The sequence below is a fragment of the Triplophysa dalaica genome, unplaced genomic scaffold, assembly GCF_015846415.1.
Source record: "Triplophysa dalaica isolate WHDGS20190420 unplaced genomic scaffold, ASM1584641v1 Contig6, whole genome shotgun sequence".
In the NCBI taxonomy this organism is placed as follows: Eukaryota; Metazoa; Chordata; class Actinopteri; order Cypriniformes; family Nemacheilidae; genus Triplophysa; species Triplophysa dalaica.
In genome coordinates, this window is record NW_026622640.1 from 188936 (window position 1) to 205100 (window position 16165).

At 34.3% G+C, this 16165-nt stretch overlaps 1 protein-coding gene across 1 annotated transcript; it reads left to right on the top strand.

Annotated features, from left to right (window-relative positions):
* Positions 1-879: 879 nt before the first annotated feature.
* Positions 880-13265, top strand: LOC130416992 (uncharacterized). Its single transcript, XM_056742340.1, has 4 exons — positions 880-1020; positions 2864-2945; positions 3222-10585; positions 13238-13265. Exons 1-4 carry the CDS (start codon positions 989-991, stop codon positions 13263-13265), a joined length of 7506 nt encoding a protein of 2501 aa, XP_056598318.1. The 5' UTR covers positions 880-988.
* The last annotated feature ends 2900 nt before the right edge of the window (positions 13266-16165 follow it).

A 16165-nucleotide genomic window follows, 5' to 3' on the forward strand; every position in this document is an offset into this window, starting at 1 on the left:
ATACGTTTACACAGATGATAGTTTATTTGTTGATAGTGAGGGGCCGTCTGCAAACAACATGAAACTGAACAAAACAATGTTTTATCATTAGATTTTTTTAATTGTTAATAAAAAACAAGCATAAATTGTGCAATTGAGTACAGATACACCAGCTTAATGTTTAATAAACAGAATAATCATATCATAATGTATGCCCTACTGCACCGTGTTGGAATGTCATTTGTTAACGGTGCGGGGATCATGTTTCTGCGTCGGTCGTGCGGCGTAGCCTACGTAGAGACGCGTACCCTTCAGCGTAGCCCGACGCTCACCGGTCGAAAAATGTAACAGCGCGTCAAACCCTACGCAGAGTGCAAGCTCTGTGATTGGTCGGCTTGTACCCCGCCCTTCAGATCAAAACCCCCGCGAGTGATCGGCTTTACTTATACGCATTAATGTGTGAATTATCTAAATAAACAACATATTCTGCTGTAGTTAACATATCAAGCTGCAAAAGTGAATTTTTACTGCCGCTATAACCGCTAATGCTTCTCAAACAGCGTACACAACGAGCCGCTTCTTCTTTGGCTCTTGTTTTGGTTACACAAACAACACGCTTGTTGACACTGACGCCTAGTGGCTATTGCTTGTCGACGCGGACAACGACGCACAAGTATAAAGGAAAACAGGCGCGTTGCCTGTGGCGTAGCCCCGACGCACAAACATGATCCGTGAGCACGTTAAATGGGATGATCTGCTTATTACTTATTCTGCTTACGATATACTGGAGCAATACCATGGTAACTAGCAATTATGCTTATAAATTCCGCTCTTGTACTTTATTACAATAAAGCTGATTGTTACAGAATATTAATAGCATATATTAATTAGTTTTGGGTGCGAATAGACAGGAGTGCACGTGGACATGCGTTCTGTATCATATATGTTTTAAACACATGTAATTATGAAACATGTATGTTATTATTCGTGTTAAGTATATATTCTTTTTATGTTGCAGATAAAAGTGAAAGCGAATTTGAGGTAAGATTTAATCAATGTATTTGTATTGTTATAGATATTTCATAGTGAATAGTAAACTCACAGAGAACAAGTGATTATTTGGTCAATCGAGATAATAGATGCACTTTTGTCAATGTTTTTTCATTGAATCAGTATTACTTTTGCACCCAGTGATGTTTGAAAGTATGAAATTACATGACAGCACACTTATGTAGTTAGTTAGGTTCATGGTTCTATGGCAAGTACTTGTTTATTAATGCAGTAAGATATGTAAAGTAATATTTTATAATGCGTAATGGTAAGATTACAGTGGGAGATATTTGCCAATGTAACTTAGAGTAAAGATTGCGACATTTCATATTAAAAGTGTTGTTTGTCAAGGTTCATTTCATTAAATCGGTATTACTTTTACACCATAAGTTGATCTTAAAAAGTAAGAAATTTGATAAAAAACATATGTATGTGGTTCAGTTATTGATTTAGTTGGTCTATTTAAGTTTATGTTTTTTTGGTAAAAACATGATAGGTTGGATTTGTTTTAAAACAAAAGTGAATTGTATTTAAATGTTGTTCATAATGATGATTTTGCATGTTTTATGGTTCATTTAAATTCAGGTAACCAGACGTGTCTGTTTTTTGTGACATCGCTAGACACAGGATTTCAGGTGTGTCCTCCTGAAGTTGTGTTTCTGGGGATGCATAAATACAAAATATGTCTTGAGCCATATTCAGATGGTAATTGTTTTTAATAGGGACTTAAGATATTTTCACCATTTATGGATTTATTTTATTGCTTTCTGACTACAGAATGTCTGCATTTTCGTCCCACCAACCACGTAAAAATCCCCAGCCAAAATAGCTACTCTTTTTTTTAAGTTTGTTTGGCAATTAAATTGTTGTCTAAATCCACATGTCAGAGTTTACAACACGTGTTAATTCCAAAATATATTTTGTACCTCTGTGTGACCATTTTAAATCATTGTATAAAGTTGCTTTTCATGAGATTTAGTTATTAGATTATGATGCATTAAATGTAGTAAATGGAAGCATCAATGTCACAATACGACTTGCATTGCATGTGCACCTGCAGCACTTTTGCAAACTGAGAGAGCTAATGTCACCAATGGATAGAATATGAGATGATAAGAACAGAAACAAGACAAAATAAATATAAAAACATTTGAAATAAGCATTTTTAAATAATGATTTTTGCCATTGTAATTTTTATAAAAAAATGTCAATTGTCATGTTGAATGTAAATTTTGTGTTTGCAATATTATAAATTCAAACGTCTATTGTGAATTTATGTCGGTCCATGCAAATTTATTTTTACAAACCTCTTCATGAGAAACATTATTTTCTGAATAGGGTTTTTGGCACATCAGGAAAACCTTGGTCATGCATCATGTCATGCATCATGTCAAAACATGTGCTTCATATAGATGTGTCTATTGGGTTAATGACAAAAGATGTGCATATGCTAGATGTTTGCGTGATTTCATGTTGATTTAGAATTAAGTGTTAAGTTATGTTTTTGCAAGTATCTTTTAAACACAAGAATATCATAAATCAGGTACATATTTCGACATCATGCATGACTCGCATAGGTTGGGATAATAAGTGCAAAATACACATTTTGTATTTTTGAAAATTTAAGAAATGCAACATCAGAAGATTGCAGGTGAAATGCATATTATGTCCCTGAGCACAGACACATCTGGTCACTTTATGCTGAAAATCTAACGAAACTAAAACAAAAAATTGTAATATTGGGCATTGCATTATGAAACAAAATTGTAATCTAGTATTTCTGATGATATACTATATTTTACTCATGTGTCACTGTATTTGTTTATGTGTGCAGAATGCCGCGTACGAAGCAGAGCTTGCGATCAAAGATGGCCAAGAAAAGGATGGCGGACCGGATGGCTGCTGATCTTGCAGAGGTTGTGCCACCTCTTAAAAAAATGGCACAAATAACTGAACATTGTGTGTATCACAATGGGCCTACTCAAAAACATTCTGAAAAACCTACTCAAAAACCTACTCAAAAACCTACTCAAAAACCTACTCAAAAACCTACTCAAAAACCTTCTGAAAAACCTACTCAAAAACCTTCTCAAAAACCTTCTCAAAAACCTACTGAAAAGACTGTCCAAATGCCTATTAATAACTGTGATCAAAATTCTAACATGAATGCTGTTTTTGATTTGTTTCCTCAGAAGCATTACATCACAGGCTCTTTCCATCAAGGAGATGCTCGTTATGTCCAGAATTATGGGAAGCAATGTGCAGTTAACAGTTTAACTGCAATTCTGATGTGTAAATTGAAAAATGTTTTTCAGTGGAGCACCAGTGATATTAATTCTGTGTTGTTGCATGGTGATCAGTTTTATTCAGACATCAAAGCTGCTGGAAAGATCAGTGACCACATCAACGGCTACATGTATGTCGAGGAGCTGCCAGACTCACACACACTGAATGATTGTAGTTTTGCAATAAACTATGGTACAACTTTAAGTGGTTTCTTTGGTGTTAATAAATATCAGAAAGATATGCGTGATGTTTACATGTCTTTAGATCAAGCACTGGCTCGAGCATTTCAGAATTTTGATGCGTGTTTGGTAAATATCCAGCGAAGCATATGTGCAGCAGTAAAGCAAGGCTCCTGGTATGCAGTGATTGATCCACATTCACGAAATCCTGACGGAACATTAGCATGTGAGGGTAAGAGTGTAGTGGTTTACCACCATAACATGACATCACTGTGCACGCATTTTAAGAAGCTTGGAGCGTCACTGGAGGCAGACGGTACTCCCTTTGAAGTAACTGGGGTAAATGCAAACATGATTGATGTGCCTTCTGTCTCTGTGTACAGTCCAGTAGTCGAGACGAATGCTGAAGCTAAACAAGAGGGAAAAATTGAAATGGAAGTCGATGTTAGCCCCAATCCTGGTTTCATTGATGTCACAAGCACAGACAAGCTATTTGTTAATGAAACATCTTTTCAACACACACCTGAAGTAATTTGTGTGGAGTCAACAAATGAAAATACAAGTGATGTTGAATTTATTTCCCAAACTGTCAATGAAACTTTTCAGTTTAGTCCATTAACAGTGCAGCAACAAAAAAGTATTTGTTTAAAGTTGAACATGGTAAACATTGTCAGAGAACAGAATGATGCAAGTGTGGCTGATGAAATGGCTGAGCCTTGTGTAACTAAAAGTATTGTAGGAGATGGAAATTGTTTTTTCCGTGCAGTAACCTATGCTGTATCTCAGGATGAGACAGAACATAGAAGAATGAGACGAGCTGTTGTCACACACATACTGCAGAATGAATCAAACTACACACAGTATCTCCGAGAAGGACACAGTTCTGTAGCAGACTACATTTCCACATCAAGGATGAAATATCTCGGTGTTTGGGCAACAGAACTTGAGATTCAGGCTACTAGCGATTTAATTGGTGTTGACATATTTACATACAGTGATAATAAATGGCTTAAATATTCATCCTCAAATGTCTCATCGAAGAGACATGTCTGTCAAAGCAATGGAATTTACCTGAAACATGTCAATAGCTGTCATTATGAAGTTGTTTTATGTGTGAAAACCAATAATAGTAGCTGTGCCTCCTTTTGTAAATCTCTATCTGAAGATGATTCATTAAAACGTACACCATACTCACGTAAGCAGTACAGGGAGAAACTCCAATACACCACCAAAAATGACTTTCAAAGGAAGAAAAACATCACTGCTAAGAAAAGATATCAAGAGGATGAAACTTACAAAGATAAACTGATGAAATTCAGCACTGAGAAATACAAGACAAATGAACAGCATCAAGAAAAGATCAAACAATATAGTAAAGATAGATATAAATTTGATGATTTGCATCGTGAGGTTGTGAAAACGTTTAGCACAGAGAAGTATGCTAATGATGAAATACACAAACAAGCTGTGAAAGAATTTAGCCACCGAAAATACCATGAGAATGAAATACACAAACAAGTTGTGAAAGAATTTAGCCACCGAAAATACCATGAGAATGAAATACACAAACAAGCTGTGAAAGAATTTAGCCACCGAAAATACCATGAGAATGAAATACACAAACAAGCTGTGAAAGAATTTAGCCACCGAAAATACCATGAGAATGAAATACACAAACAGGCTAAAAAAGAGTTTAGCCACCGAAAATACCATGAGAATGAAATACACAGAAACAGTGTTATAGATTATAATATACAGAAATATAGAAATGATGATGGCTTTGCCAATAGGATCAAAATAAGAAACACTGAAAGAAGATGTGAGACACAGATGAATAAAAAGGACATTGACTTTGTGATGGAACAGTTTAAAGATAAAATATCTACAGGTCCTGAATATGTTTGTTCAGTTTGTCATCGCTGTTGCTTTAAAATGCAGGTTAAACACTGCAAAATAGATACATACTTTCAAAAGTCAGCACAATGCAGGTATGTTGCAGAAAAATGTGTAACATTTAATTATGTACATGAGTGTGATCAAGACTGTTGTGAAGACTGTGTTTACAGAAACAGCTCAGCTGCATCTTTGTGGATTTGTCACACATGTGATAGAAAAATTTCTCAATGTAAAATGCCTGCTGAAAGTGTAGCAAATAATCTTGCTCTGGATCCTATTCCTCCTGAAATGAGCTGTTTAAATTCTCTTGAGGAACATCTAATAGCAAAGCACATTCCATTCATGAAAATGCTGGCATTACCACGTGGAGGACAGAATGGTGTTCATGGACCAGTGACTTGTGTTCCATCTAATGTTACAGATGTTGTGAATGTTTTACCAAGATCAGAAAATGATGATTTGATGATTCGTGTAAAGCTCAAGAGGAAATTAACATATAAAGGGCATTATGAGTATAAATATGTACATACTGAAAAGATAAAGACAGCGCTGGCATACTTAAAGGATAATAACAAGTGGTATACAGATGTGGACTTTAATGAAACTTGGATTAATCCTCTGAGTAAAACAGAAGAGATTGTTGAGGAAATTGACAATAATGAGCAACTTTCAGAGAATTGTCAGGACATGTGTGTTGAGACAGAGAACAAAACTGAGAATGAAGATGATGAGATGACTGATGAGACACTTCATGATAGACAACAGCATGGATTATATATGGACACATGCCTTCAACCAGTGGATATTGGACAAGAAATTTGTGATCAGCATTTTGATGGCATTATGTCACTTGCACCAGCGGAGGGCAATAATCCAGTGAGAATGTTAATGGATGAAACTAATGAGGCCAAATGTTTTCCAGTTCTATTCCCAAAAGGAACAGGAACATTTCATGAGTCAAGACAGGAAAAACTAACAATTTGTAAATACTTGAAAAATAGAATCCTAAACGCAGACGGACGTTTTGCTCAAAACCTAGATTACATATTTTATGGCCAATATTTGTCTGAGTTGAATCAAGTTATTTCAAATGTATCAATTGCTTTAAGGAAAGGTTATCATACTGATAACAAAACAAAAATTACTCCAGAGAAGCTGACAAACAAAGAATCACTTCAAAAGATTTTGAATTTTGATCAGGGTTACAAATTCTTAAAGCCAATAAGAGGATCACCGAGTTTCTGGAGCTCCTGCCAACGAGACCTTTTCGCAATTTTGCGTCAACAAGGCCTACCATCGTTTTTTGCGTCATTTTCATCAGCTGACTTGCGCTGGCCAGAGCTAATGCAGACTATTGCGAGACAAGAGGGCTGTGAAACTCCTATTGATGAACTGGACTGGTCTGAGAGATGTGGAATGCTTAAACGAAATCCAGTAATTGCTGCTCGTATGTTTGATCATAGATTTCACTGCTTTCTGAAAGATGTGATTATGTCACCAGCTCAACCAATCGGGAAAGTAATTGATTATTTCTATCGTGTAGAATTTCAGCAGCGTGGATCACCTCATACACACTGTCTGTTTTGGGTTGAAAATGCCCCTCAGGTTGACAAAGATGATGATAAAGATGTTGTTGCATTTGTTGATCAGTATGTCACTTGTGAAATGCCATCTGAGGAAGATGAACTGTATGAAATTGTGAGCAGTGTCCAACAACACAGCAAAAGACATTCAAAAACATGTAGAAAGAAAGGAACTGTGTGTAGATTTAACTTTCCACGTCCACCGAGCAAAAATACTTTCATTACAAGAAGCAGTAATACTGATAAGGATAAAAAGGGAGCTGATGATAAAAAACATGAAAATACAAACAACTGTAAAGAAATATCAAGTGAGGTAGCTGAATCTATATTAAAACAAGTAAAAGAATGTTTGTTGAATAGTGATGCTGTCTTTGACTCAGTTGACTCTATGTTTGCGTATCTTGGTATAAATCAAGAAATATTTGAAGCAGCGTACAACAAACTGACGAAGAAAACAAGTGTTCTGTTGAAGAGAAAGCCAAGTGACGTGTGGGTGAATCAGTATAATCCAGATCTGTTACGCTGCTGGAATGCAAATATGGACATACAGTTTGTTGTTGATGCTTACTCTTGTGTTGTTTATATCATTTCCTACATTTCCAAAGCTGAGAGAGAAATGGGATTGCTGCTGGCTAACGCTCAAAAAGAAGCACACAGTCAAGGTAATATGGATGCAAGACAGGCTTTAAGAAAACTTGGAAGTGTGTTTTTACATAATCGAGAGGTTTCAGCTCAAGAGAGTATTTATCGGTTGACAAACATGAGATTAAAAGAAGCATCAAGGAAAGTGGTTTTCATTCCAACTGGTCCTAATACAGTGAAAATGAGTTTACCATTAAACGTAATGCAGAAAAAAGCTGAATGTGCAGAAAACGACAGTGATGAGATATGGATGAAAAGCATCACAGACAGATACAGAGCTCGACCAAAAACAAATCAATTTACTGGAATGTGTTTAGCAACTTTTGCTTCAGAATACAGAGTTTTGAGTAAATCTGAAACCTCATGTTCAGACAGAGTAACACTGGAAAATGACATGGGATTTGTGAGAAAAAGAACTCGCACAGGCTTTGCTGTTGTACGATACGCACGTTTTTCACCCACTAAAAATCCAGAAAATTATTTTCAAAGTATTTTGGAATTATTTTTGCCTCATTTTTCTCAAAGCCAACTGAAACCACCAACTTTTACCTCCCATAAGGATTTTTATGAGACTGGATATGTAAACATTAATGATGAGCTTGAGTCAGTGAAAATGATTGTGGACACAAACATGGCAAAATTTGAAAAAGAAGCAGACACAATACAGAGAGCTCAAGATGATCTAGATAAACATGGACCAATGGAAGATGCTTGGGCTGAAATCTGTCCAGAAGCTGAACTTGAGCGTTTAGAATGTCTTGAGAATAAACAACAAATAGAAACAGAAAAAGATGATGATGTCATACCTGATCTATTACCAAACGAAGGTGTTTCCAAAATAGAAAACAATCCTTCTGCTATGACAAAACAAGATGCTATGGCATTACTACGATCATTGAATGAAAAACAGTCACAAATCTTTTATAAAGTCCGTCAGTGGTGTTTAGCAAAAGTACAAGGTGAGTCCCCAGATCCATTTCACTTGTTCATATCTGGTCCAGGAGGCGTGGGAAAGTCTGTACTGATTAAAGCAATCCAGTATGAAAGCAGTCGCATCCTTTCAAAGCTGTCAGAGAATCCAGATGAGACACACGTGCTGTTAACAGCGCCCACTGGTGTTGCTGCTTATAATATAAACGCTGCTACAATCCACAGCACTTTCTCTATCGGAACAAATGCATCACTGCCATATCAACCGCTTGGAGATGAAAAAATTAATTCATTGAGAGCCAAATTTGGAAAACTGCAAATTTTGATTATAGATGAAATTTCAATGGTTGATCATAAACTCCTTGCATATATTCATGGAAGATTGAGACAAATCAAACAAACAGGTGATTATTCTGCATTTGGAAAAGTCTGTGTCATTGCAGTCGGAGATTTTTATCAGCTGTCACCTGTTAAAGGAAAACCACTTTACACTGAACCAATAAACAGTGTGAATCTTTGGGAAACTAACTTCAGTTTCGTTGAACTTAAAGAGATTATGAGACAAAAGGACAAAAGGTTTGCAGAATTATTAAATCGTTTGAGAGTACATAAAAAAGGTGAACCAATGCTTGAACAAGATGTTGCTATGCTTAAACAATGTGAAACTGGTGATGGAGATGAAAGCACAGCTATCCACATTTACGCTACTAACAGAGAAGTTGATGAACATAATATAAAGATGTTGTGTAAATTGTGTTCTGACACAGTAACTATAAATGCCAAAGACTTTGAGAAAAATGTTAAAACTGGCCGAATGGAAAGAAAAGATGGGTTTCATGTCAGAATTCATAACAGTTCTTTAGAGAAATCTCTTGAGTTAGCTGTTGATGCTCGAGTAATGCTGCTGAAGAACATTAATGTTTCTGATGGGCTTGTGAATGGAGTTTTTGGGACAATTAAAGAATTCTGTTATGATGATGATGAAACATTTCCAGCCAAAATGTATATTGATTTTGATGATGAAAGAATTGGTAAAGAAGCCAGAAGTAAAAACCCATGTTTAAAACCTGGATTGGAGAAATGTACACCAATTGAACCTGCAGAAGAAAAAGTCACAAGCGCTGGGGGCATCAGAATACAGTATTCCCTGAAACTTGCTTATGCATGTACAGTTCACAAAGTACAAGGTCTCACAGTGAATAAAGCTGTTGTGTCAATGAAGAAGATATTTGCTCCAGGACAAGCTTATGTTGCATTGAGTCGTGTGACTTCTCCTGATGGACTGATCATAGAAGATTTTCAGGAGAAAGTTATTTTTGCAAAAGATAACATTGTACAAGCTTTGCAGAGTATGCCACCGTTCATTCTTCCATGTGAAACAACAGTAAGTTCAACATTTCAAATGATATTACACAATGTGCAAGGGCTTATTCCACATATCTCAGACATTCGACATGACAGTAGATATTTTCAAGCAGATATGATTTGTGTGACAGAGACATGGCTAAAACCAAACTATTATGATAATGATATCAGTCTTGCTGGATACTATTTTCATGACAAAGCACGAAGTGATGCATATGACACAAGCCAAGATGTTTTTGCGAAACTAAAAGAGGAAAATCATGGTGGTGTGGGTGTATATCACAGAGAGAATGTAGAAGTTATTGTACTTGATTTACCATGTATTAACATTGAATGTCTAATGTGCAGGGTTGAACATTTAAACACAACTGTTGCAGTCGTGTACAGACCTCCATCATATAATTTACTGTTGTTTAGAGAGAACTTGATTAACTTCATCAATGAAATCAACAGTTTACAAGGAGGCAAAATCATTCTTGGAGATTTCAATGAAAACCTTCTCAAAAAATCAACTATTCATGATGTCATGCAGCAGTTTGGCTTCAGACAAATAGTTTACAGTGCAACAACTGAGAGTGGCACATTGATTGATCATGTTTACATAAAAGATGTTGAGTTGGATAAAATAAAGATTGACATAATGCCCACATACTTTAGCTACCATGACTGCATTGTGCTAAAATGGCTATTTTAATGTGCCAGAGGGACACAAATTTATGAAATCACATAAAGCTAAACAAAAAAGGTGAAGAAATACTTAAAGAAAAGGTTACTATAATTAAACAAAGTGAAACAGTTCATTGTGCTGATACACTTTACATATTTATGCCACTAATGAAGTTAATGAAGATAATATAAAGGTCTGAAAAGAATGAACTTGGATAAAGTTAACAGTGATGCATATTTAATTACATTATAGATGTATTGCACTGAAATTTTTAGAATAAAGAAATCGTCCAACAGTATGGGGGGGAGGGGGATACAGGGGTAGGGCTTAAAATATGGACGGCCCCTGTGGGAGTTTTTGCTGCCTTCACATGCTATCGAATTATTGTGAGTATGAATTTAATTTATTTATTTTCTTATTTAGTTATATATTTTTGTATTATTCTTTTTAAGAAAATATTTTTAGTCAATTTATCTGAAACTACAAAGTATAAGAATATTTTCAAAAGAAATAGCTAATCATCATAACCATCCTTCCCTTCATTGAGATGCCAATATTACTGGACAACTAAACAATGAAACATGCCTAACTGTTAAAGTTTCAGTAGATGAAAAATGACATGCACTCTATCTCAGATGAGATCATTTAGACAGCTTGAGCAGAGCATCCATTAACTGTTCCCCAGTATGCTGCCAGTTCCTTTGATATCATGTGTCTGTTGTTGCTAAGTAACCATGAGTTTCTTTTGCTGTGAAAACAAAGATGTAAACCTGACAATAACTCTGCTAGTAGATTTATTTAAGCTGTGATCATCTGTGTCTTCAGCTTTACTAAGCGTATCATTCTGAAAACTTGACATATTCTTATGGTAATGTGCTGCTGATGCACCTAGAAAAACTCTGCATTTAAAACTTACTTGTTTAAAAGACACAAAATGTGCATAGCGATTTAAAATCTTTTCACTGCACATAACAAACCACAACAGATAGAACAAAAGTCATTCATTATAAAACATCACATATGGGCTATGTGTGATAACTAACTGCATATGTGAATATGTGGATCCGATCAGATTGTTGGATGTATTTACAAAAACTGCACATAAGCAACTATACTGCATACGATCAACCAACCATAAGAAATGTATTTCCCTGTACTCCAATCAAATGATCATATGATCAAACGATCTTTGGATGTAGCCTATATTATCTTCAGTAATTTTACTGCATAGGCTTACAATCCGCTGACCAGAAGTTAAGTATTTTCCTGTACTGCAATTAAATGACCATATTACATACTACTTTTTTGTTAAACATGTGCAGTGAAAAGGCAGCATAAGCAGCACATTTCCAATAGCATGTGAAGGCAGCATTGGGATTATTTTGTTTCTATGATTACTAGTTGTTAGGGTCTGTAAATCTAAATGTAGATTTATATTTTCCTATCTGAATATTTAATTTTTTTAACCTAATATAATAAGGTAATTTATTTAATAACCTTTACCAAATTTATATACTACTCAAACATTGTGCTACTTTTCATTGTATTCTTTTATGTTTTTGTTCATTATTATTTTATTTTTATTTGTGTCTTTTTCATTCATTCATTCATTGAAATATTATATTTATTAATTTGTTTTATTTATTTTATTCTTCAAAATGTATATGTAATGTCTATCTACATATCATGAATGTGTATGTAGTCTTAAAGCAGAACAGTAACATCAACATATAAAGGAAGGAGAAAAACAAAAGGACAAATGTGAACTCAAAAAAATATTTTCAAAATCTGTTGGTTCATTGGCATCCTTATCCCAACACTTCAAATCGTAATAAACAGGTGAAAATATATTTTATCTTTTTGGCCATGACTTTTATTATATTAACATGTCCAATGTATAACATATGTTTGTGTTACAAATATATGTAACATAGATGTATATAGTAGGCTTTACTTAAAACAATTTTCTAATCAGAATCTCATTTTCTACAGATACACCAAATCTTCTATGCTGTTTTGATGACAACGTCATCTTTGTTACAACAACATTCCATTGTTCTCAACTCCATAACCAGCAGACATTTCCAGTTTCTATAAAATCAAGAAAGAAGAGTTCGATTGCACAGAATATTGGACGTATCACTTCATCACAACCATCATCTTGGACTGTTGACTGAAGGTAAGTTTGGTTGATAGATTTACATTCCAGTTACAAAATATTGACTTTACAGTACATCTGTTGGACTCCATTTAGGTTCAGAAGACAAACCTAGGTTTTTTCAAAACTATCCGAATGAATGACTTTCGGCTCATTGCAACTTTTAAATTTTATTCATGACTCTCAGAAGAGGAAACCAGCATAATTTTGTCCTGTTACATTATTACACTAATTTTAGTGTTATATGCCAAATAATCTGAAATGTTAACTGCTCACTGACTTTTTTAAATCTAAATTTTATTCACTTTTATTCACAGTCTCCATTGATTCAAACCAGTTCCAATGCATCTTCAGTTGTGCCGATTTAGCAACAGTCCCAACTCATCTTCAATTCTACCAATTCACATCAAGTATCAAGATCTCTTACCCAGGTTCAACTGTCATTCACCATCACGTTCATTTAGAACAACACTGTTCTCAACTTTACTTACACCACACAAAGCTGTGGTTACACCCTACCGTACCTTTAATCTGCATCAGGTCTGCAGTTGGCCTTCATCCTGGTCCTGCTCTGAGTCGCCATTTTCTTCCTGCTTTCATCATGTATCTGTTTGCTTTGTGGTTGTGTATTATGTGTACTTTTAATTTTTTCAATACAATGAAAATGAATGAATGAATAAAAAGCATTTTTTTTTAATTTCATCCAATGGGGTACCTCCATATGGGTATATGATGTACTTTCACTTAAATATTAACCAGATAAAGCACTTTTGTTCTAATAGCAGTAATGTTACTTTTCACCAAGTGATAATGATATGTTTACCAACAAAACTTTCAGCAAACTGACAACACCACTGTTCAGCATTTTGATCAAGCCTCAAGTACTTAGTATTATTTGTAAATGTGGTATTAAATGTATAGCTTACTAAACGCTCTTCTTTATAGTTGGTGTTGACATATTGGTTGGATAATTCAACTCATTTTGTTAACCCCAATCCTGGATGTATTTTGAGTAAAAACACATTTGTTCCTCATGTAGCTATGTGTGCTCGATGTAACAAAGGTGGATAAGATTTTAGCAAACAAACCATTGCCCTGTTTTAATAAACCCTGTTACATATTTTTCTTATTGTTTAAAATTCCACATTTATGAATGAATATGACAAATGTACCTTTTTTCTTTTCTTATTATATATTTTTGAAATAACATAAGACATGAAGAAATGCATTTTAGTTTTTTCAACTATTATTATTAATTTTTATAATTTATTTTTGTATGTACTAAACCATTATTGATGTTTCAGTGTTTCTGTCTGATTTATTTTATGAATTTCTATATTCTGTCATTAAAAATATTTTCCATAGACCACAATTGGTTTGATTTAATATGTAGTTCTATCTATAAAAACAAACACTTTGCTATGTCAATACATGAACAATTAAAAATCCTTGATATTGTGTCCTTTGATGTACCCAGCAGTTTTGTTAAGATTTAAAATAAATGAAAGCTTTTAATACTATTTAAATTCAATATCATGCAGTTTTTTCTTTTTATTTATTGCTTCACAAAAAAGAAGAAAAAATCATTAAATGTTTTTTTGCAATCACATTTATATATTTATATAAATACATATTTGAATAGATCAGTATTTTTTAAGTAACAATATATTTGGTGGGCTGGATTGTGTGTCCAGAAACACATGTGTCTAGAAGAATAGATTTTAAAGAATATCGGTAACCAAAAATGTTGGCTTCCTAATGACTTGCATCAGTTTTGTTTTCATACAATGAGAACCAACTGGTTTTAAATATAAACATTCTTCAAAATACCTTCTTTTGTGTTCTGAAGAAGAATAAACAATGGATTATAATAAGCAAGTTAGTGCTACTCTGCTGCCATCTAGTGGCTAAAATACAACATTAAAATAATCATCTTTTTTACTGTTATAAAATGTTGCATGGCTGTTTATCTCAACTCAAGTTTGTTTTTCACTATTTGTATTGTAACAAAGCAGCTGATCATGAGGTAAAATGTCTATAAGCAAAACAATACATTTGTGAAAGGAAAGTAAGAACAGCATATTGAAACATTACACACATTCATTCAACTCACTCACTCACACACACACGCACACGCACACGCACACATGTTGGGTTTCCATGTTTTATGGGGTCATATCATAGGTGTAATTGTTTTTATACTGTACAAACTGTACTGTATATTCTAAAAACAGAGGAAACAAACACAAACTATTAATTCCTATATGTAGAATTCAATATATTACGTAGAATGATTACATTTAAAATGAATTTAAAAAAAATTAAATTCTAAAGCTGATGGTATCAGTCCCCAGTCAGGCAAATGCAAAATAATATGCACTGTGGCAAGGAACCCAAAAAACTGCAGTTGAGATACAAAACCTTGGATGAACTCTGACCCGACCAGGGAAACCAGTTTTACGTCTATCAAAACTGCAGCATGCCTATGTATTCCCCTCACCACAGCCTGATGAGGGAATATTTATGAATAAATAAAACACAGACACAGGGCTGCTGCTTCACCATCAGAGTCTCTGTATTTTCTGATTAGCGCGCCCCCGATATTGACAAGACACCCACTCATGCTAAATTCAATGGTATCATCAATACTCTATTTACAAACTTTGGAACCACAACATCTATAAGCTCGACAGTGTTTAAGATCATCTCATGTATATTTGTGCTCAACAAAAAGTCAATTTATTTTTAAAGGTGTATCAAGCTTCAGGTACACATATTGATGTTCATGTTAGAAAGGTTGCTGTTACAGCCACACAAACGAAAAAGTTCAATGTTTTTTGATAATTATGATCCAGAGTGCAGTATCTAGAGCGCAATAACAAACTGTAGTGTATTTTTCAATATCAATGAGACCCACAGTATTTTACATAAAGCTTAATTATGCTGTTGCTTTATTATTATAAAGCCACCGGGTGGTGCATGCACGTCACTTTTTTGGGGGTCCTTAAAGTGTCACCTTTAATAAAAATGTGAAATAATACATTTTATTTAAATAGCACTTGTCACAATGTGGATTGTTACAAAGCAACCTTACAGTAGAATAGAAAACTGAATAAAACTAAGGTTAAATAACCAAGGTGATTTAATAAAATAAAAGCAGTCTAGTGAGCAGCCTACATGGTCTTGTGGCAAAAAACCCAAACTCCAATGTCCAATGATAAATATATGGAGAGAAACATAGAGAAGACTCTCAGTCAAGAGGTACAGTTATCCTCTGATGTATCACAACTGCACTCAGTGACTTTAATAATAATTATTGAATAAATATTTAAGAATATCAGAGTAAGCTTATTAAATGAGATAAAACAAATTGCTTTGTTAAAAAGATAAATAATTTAACTTAGAAATTGTTAGCATAGAAAAATGACAG